The sequence below is a fragment of the Rhinolophus sinicus genome, chromosome 5, assembly GCF_057876585.1.
Source record: "Rhinolophus sinicus isolate RSI-liver-muscle chromosome 5, RSI-T2T, whole genome shotgun sequence".
Classification (NCBI taxonomy): domain Eukaryota; kingdom Metazoa; phylum Chordata; class Mammalia; order Chiroptera; family Rhinolophidae; genus Rhinolophus; species Rhinolophus sinicus.
In genome coordinates, this window is record NC_142505.1 from 20,869,001 (window position 1) to 20,875,000 (window position 6,000).

Here is a 6,000-nt window from a genome sequence, read left to right on the forward strand (position 1 = left end):
TTTTAAGGAACCACAAACACTCCTTTGTGTGTTTGCAATTTAAAAGTAGAGATGAGTAAAATACAGGCTGAAATGTAAAGAAGAAGAGAGCACCCTTCCTGGAGACACAAACAGTAGGCGAGGTGTTTTGTAGGAAAGGCGCATGACGGCCAACCGCACTTTTCAGCCTAGAGGTTAAAGGTAACTCCACGCCAAGAGGAGGTGAGCACAGTTTGTCTAGAGCAGTAAGACATCACCTTTCTCCCTGTCACCACTTCTACCTCCCAGAGACAGGCCCCAGGGCCCTTCATGCATCCTCTAGAGCTCACCCCATGATCCAAACCTTTCATCTATTAACCATTCTCTTCCATGCTTACATGTCCCAGGTGTATGATGAACATATCCTTTGCTAATTTAATAATGAATGGTAATAGAATATTAGTTTTTCCTGGGTAATATGTCAATCTTTTATTGAATCAAACGTTTAAAGGCTTTCTACTCCCCGAAAAGAAATTAGCTATTTACCAGCAGATAACAGTGATACAATGAAACAAATAATGAAAACTCTCAAGGACTAAAAGTAACCAAAGTCAATTCATTAAAGGGGATACTAATGGCAATAAATACATTTTTAAATGTTTAGAACAATTACCAGTGCTGTACCAAAAAAACATGTAAATTTAGCTTTAAGCTTCCTGATACTCAAAGCAACCAAAGAAGTAGCTGCACACTTTCATTAATTTAAGCACTTATGGGATCTTAGCAAAATCATATAACCTCGTAAGTTCCTCAGTTTCCCCATCAATAAAATGGGAGATACAATACTATTTTATCTACTTCACGCAGATCTTGTGAGGGCTAAATAAGCTGATACATATGAAATACTTAAAACAGTGAGGACACATAGCAATTGTTATAGGTATTGGTTATTATTACTATTATCACATTATTATTATTACTGCTATTATTATTTCATCATCATAGATGATTTTCTTGTCCCTAAACACTGGGGAAAATGAGTTATAGGGACAATACAAATATAATACATGATATTCCTGGTAGCAATTTTCCAAAAAATGCAGACATGCTCCACCAATACTCATTTTTTAGATTAAATCTTTATATAGCCATGGGCATAGAGTTTGAATTATTTAATGATTCCTCAACTTCTTCTATTAACTTCCAGAAACAGTCCTCTCTCTATTGAATAAGCAGGCTGCCAGTGCACCTCTTTACAGATGAAGAAACTGATACATGGAAACTAAAGTAGCTGCCCTTGATTAGCTCTCCTGATCTCTAAGGGGGAGAGAGAAGCAATCAGCAGCATATAAACCTGTAAAGGGCCAGCAAATCTGGGGCAAGAGACTGAGAGCAGACGTTAGCACTGGGAGTGTGAGACAAAAACGTCGGCAAAGCAAGGCTTTCAGAGATTCAGGAAGAGAGTATAATTGTCCCGTATTACTTGATCTAGCGCTGATCCTACCTTAAAAAGAAATGAGAGATATCAGAGGATTGGATCTAGGAATCCATAGACATACGGGTAGGGGGAAAAGTATTTGAGGAGGGTTAAACTATTGATGAAGAACCACTCTTTAAGGAAGTAGTCAGCTCTTGCAGAGAACATGGTGGACTAGTTGCTTCTGCTCTGTAGGTGTTCAAAATGGGTTAGAGGAGTAAAACACAGATTGGGTTAACTAATTTTAACAGTTAACTATTGAGACTTTTAGAGCCATACAGAGTGTGAGACTCCTGAAAAAGCTTCCCTTTCCAGGGAAAAGCACTGAGATGTATTCACTCATTTACATGAAGAGTCATTTCCAGTCAGTGGACTCCTGGTTACAGTGGGTTTCTTCTGCAGTATTCCCTGTGCATTTCAGGGGAGAAGGATGGCAACCTTGGAGCCCTCAGCTGCCGTGCCAGGGTCTCCTAGTGCGAACTCAGTCCAGGCACAAGCTGACTTTTGCCTTTCTATGGGAATATTTGAGCTGATCTTGTGAGGCAAAAGAGTCAAGAAAAGGCACCTTCACTAGTAGGAAAGCAACAACTGAATAAGTTCAAGAAGAAATAGAAACAACAGAATTTTGTAGTGGTTTAGAAAAGGAACAAAAGGACTTAAAAAAAAAAAACAACCATCCCACCCTTTCTCTGCCTGTTTTCCTTTCTTTTAATGAGACTATAAATAAATGGCTATTTAGCCAATTGAAATGCAGTGCCATATGATCTGGGGGTGGCTACAAGGGAGAGGGAGTACGGCATGAATAACTTCTTGGGGTCCAATGTGCTTTAAAACCTCTTTGCATGGCTTCCAAAGTTCCACCTTGCAAATCAGCATTTGCCTGCTTTCTAAGACTAATGGAAACGTAAAAAGAGTAAAGCACTTTTGAAAACTAAAACTTTCTCCCTGCATTCCACTCACCCTACTGTGTTCTAATACCAACGGCAATTAATTCAGCTGGAAGCCCCAGGCTGCCGCTTTTCTTCCTTCTCTCCCTGTGGCACCCCCTAGGACCCCAATACATTTGGAATGGAGAGGTCTGGATGGAAATGTATTGATGCTGGTATTTCTTCCCACAACTGCCGGTGTTTTATTTTTTAAAAATTAAATACATGACCAAGCCAGAGAAAATTTAACCCAAGGAAACAGAAAACGAAAGGCAATTGAAAAGCCTTAGTATGTAAATCAATACTAAAAAATGACCCACTAATGTTTCTCAGATACGTATATACGTACATTTTTTTCTTCAAAGGACTACAACTACATTTGGTAGAATTAAATATAGGTAAAAGAATTAAAAGCAGGACCAGGCTTCACATACCCATGTTTTCCTTTGATAAGGCATCATCTGAGCAAACATTTTCTAAAGAGCATTTTAAAATAGCTTTCCTAGAAAAAGAATTGGACAGATTGAGTTTCAAAAGATCAGTCATATATATTTAAATGACCATCCATGTATATGCATTGGTAGTTATAAATCATGAATGTATATTTCTTTATCTTGAGGTACTTTTTCTTGGTCGTTTTATACTGTAAGGCAGCACGATACAGTAAAAACCAAAGTGGAATAATAATTATTTGAGCTCTCAGTAGGTGAAAAATACTAATGATCTACAATAAGCACCTTACATATAGGTTTTTTCATATAATCCTCCCCCAAAAAAACCTACTAAGTAATTGTTACTTTCATTTTATAAAGAAACTGAGACTCTGAGAAATTGAAAAAAATGATAACGTAAACGGTTGACTGTGACAGAACTAAATTCTAACTGCAAAATCCACGCTTTTCCACATCATGATGATGCAAATTTAGTCAGAAAACATTTGTTCAAGTGCATTCCTCTAACCATAAGATCCTGAGAGAGCCATTTAACTTCTCTAAGCCACAATTCTTCATCTTTTAAATAGAGATAATTATGATACACTCCCCACCTATTTGATGGGGTTACTGGGAAGTGTAACTGAGAGAAGACACTGAAGTTCCTTTTTAAAAATTTCATTATTCATCTTCTGAATAAAGGAGAGAGAAGAACTACCAGGTTGGTGCAAAAGTAACTGCGGTTTAAAACGTTAAAAATTATTGCAAAAACCGCAATTATTTTTTCACCAACCTAATATAATATTAAGATCAGTCTTTGTCTTTGAGTAGGACTCCTTTTACAATAGCACTGATTACCCTTTATTGAAAATAAACAAATAACTAAACTATGGCTGGTTCAATGATAAACACAAAAACTTGTCACACAGCGGCTTATTAGTTCATAATAAAGTCCTGTTTATGATTTGCATTACCTATTTTAAACTAAAAACTTGCTTTTCATCTGTTGCTTACATGATACTAATCTTTGAAAGTTCTCGTTCAACATATTTATATAAACATAAAACTTTCTCCATACTTCTAAGCCTACTACTTATTAATTGCTTTAAAACATTTTAAACACAATGTTTCCCTGGAGAAACAGAATCAAGAATCGGGGAAATTTCATATAATAAGTACATCTAATACATACGTTTCAATTTTATAATACTTTTTAACTTAAAAAAACCATACCTCTTCCTTTTTCTAAATGTGGGCCTTTTCATTTTAGTATTATTTTTGGAAATTTGCATCTGTAAGATAGCAACAACAGAAAGGTGAGTTAGTTCATATAGGACCAGATGAGCTCAATATAACAGTGAATCCTATATGGTCCAAGTATTAATAATTCAGCCTAGAAGGAAAACTCTGGACCACAGCCCCAAACAACACCTGCGACTCTTAAGTCAGCCATGTCATAGTCACTGCAATTGTATTGCTCTGCTCAACTTCTAGGAATGGTAGACTGATCCAGTACAAATGCCTATCCCCTATATCTACTTCCCCTTTCTCAGCTTCACAAATACATAAAAATGCTAAGTAAAACAACTTTTAAGTTTTAATACATATGTGACTTTTAAAGAAAGAAAAAGAAATACCCAGATGTCAAAAACACGTGGAATGCAAAGCCCTATAGGTGGGGACTGACATGGTGAAGGTCCACAAGGCATTTGTACCAGTATGGGGGCAAAAGGGTTTGGGACTTGGGTTTTATGTCTAAGCAAAGATAAAATAAGAATGGAAAAATTAGAACCCTCATGCATTGCTAGTGGGAATGTGAAATGGTGGGATACTGTTTGATAGTTCCTCAAAATCTTAAACATAGAGTTACCTTATGATCTAGCAAATATATCTATCTATCTATACTTATAGAGATAGATAGATATCATATATATAAATATATGTATATATAGATATATATCCATGAAAAATGAAAATATATAGCTATGCAGAAATTCTACATGAATGTTCATAAAATAATTATTCATAATGGCCAAAAAATAGAAACAACCTAAATAGTCCATCAGTGAATACATAATATGTGGTATAACTATACAATGGAATATTATACATCCTTTAAAAATAATGAAGTCCTGACACACACTACAAAATGGATGAACCTTGAAACCACTATGCTAAGTGAAAAGTTAGACAAGTCAAACAAGAAAAGGCCACATGTATGATTGCATTTATTTGAAATGTCCAGAAAAGGCAAATCCATAGAGACAGAAGTAGATTGGTGGCTGCCAAGGACTGGGGGCAGGTGAGAAATGAGCCGTGACTGCTAATGGGTATGTGGTTTCCTTTTGGGGTGATGAAATTTTTTTCAAAACTTAGATAGTGGTATTGGTTGAGTAACTATAAATATACTAAAATCCACTGAAGTGTACACTTTAAAAGAGTGAATAAATTATATGTCAATAAAGGTATAAAGAAAAACTTAGTGACATGGAAAAATTAAAAGTAAGGCAATAGAATATATAAATAATTATTAACAAAAGGAATCCAATATAGCAACATTAATGTTAGAAAAAAGCAGGTGTTGCGGTAGAAATCATAATCAGAGAAAAAAAGGGTTATTTCTTAATGCTAAAAGAAACAATCCACCCAGAAAGTATAATAGCCCTGGACCTGTGTATACCTACAACTTAGCCTTAAAGTACACAAACAAAAACAGATAATTAAAAGTAGAAACTTTTAATGAATCTACAGTTAAAATGGAATATTTTCATTTATGTCTCATAAAAAATTATAAAACAAACACAAACTAGTGAAGAAACAGAAGAGTTCAACAAAACAAGTTTAAACTGATAAACACATATAGAACCTGGCGTTGAATAATTAAAGAACACATTGGTTTCAAGCCTGCAACATTTACAGATTTGATCACCTATTGAGTCACAAAGGAAGTATCAAAAATATTAAAATAATCTCTGCTTTACAGACCACATTCACTGACTAAAATGCAATAAAATAAGAAATCAAAACCCAAAAGATAGCTGAATAGAATTTGTAATCAATTTGTAGATACAGAAGAATTCACATTCTCCCATGAACCTTCCTGTGGTAAGAGTTATGATCTATGTCATTTAGATCAGGTTTAGTGTCTCACATTTTAGTTATTCTGTATGCAAGACTTAGCTTCGCACTGGGTAGTAATACACTTTGT

At 35.2% G+C, this 6,000-nt stretch overlaps 1 protein-coding gene across 5 annotated transcripts in view; it reads right to left on the reverse strand.

Annotated features, from left to right (window-relative positions):
• ZCWPW2 (zinc finger CW-type and PWWP domain containing 2) overlaps positions 1-6,000 on the reverse strand; it is a 130,559-nt gene that overhangs the window by 17,072 nt on the left and 107,487 nt on the right. For all 5 annotated transcript variants that reach the window (XM_088798303.1, XM_088798302.1, XM_088798301.1 and 2 more), the window contains 2 exons: positions 4,026-4,084; positions 2,796-2,863 (listed from right to left, as the gene is read on the reverse strand). In XM_088798303.1, the coding sequence (XP_088654429.1) occupies positions 2,796-2,863; positions 4,026-4,084 (127 nt within the window). The remainder of the gene's footprint in view (positions 1-2,795; positions 2,864-4,025; positions 4,085-6,000) is intronic.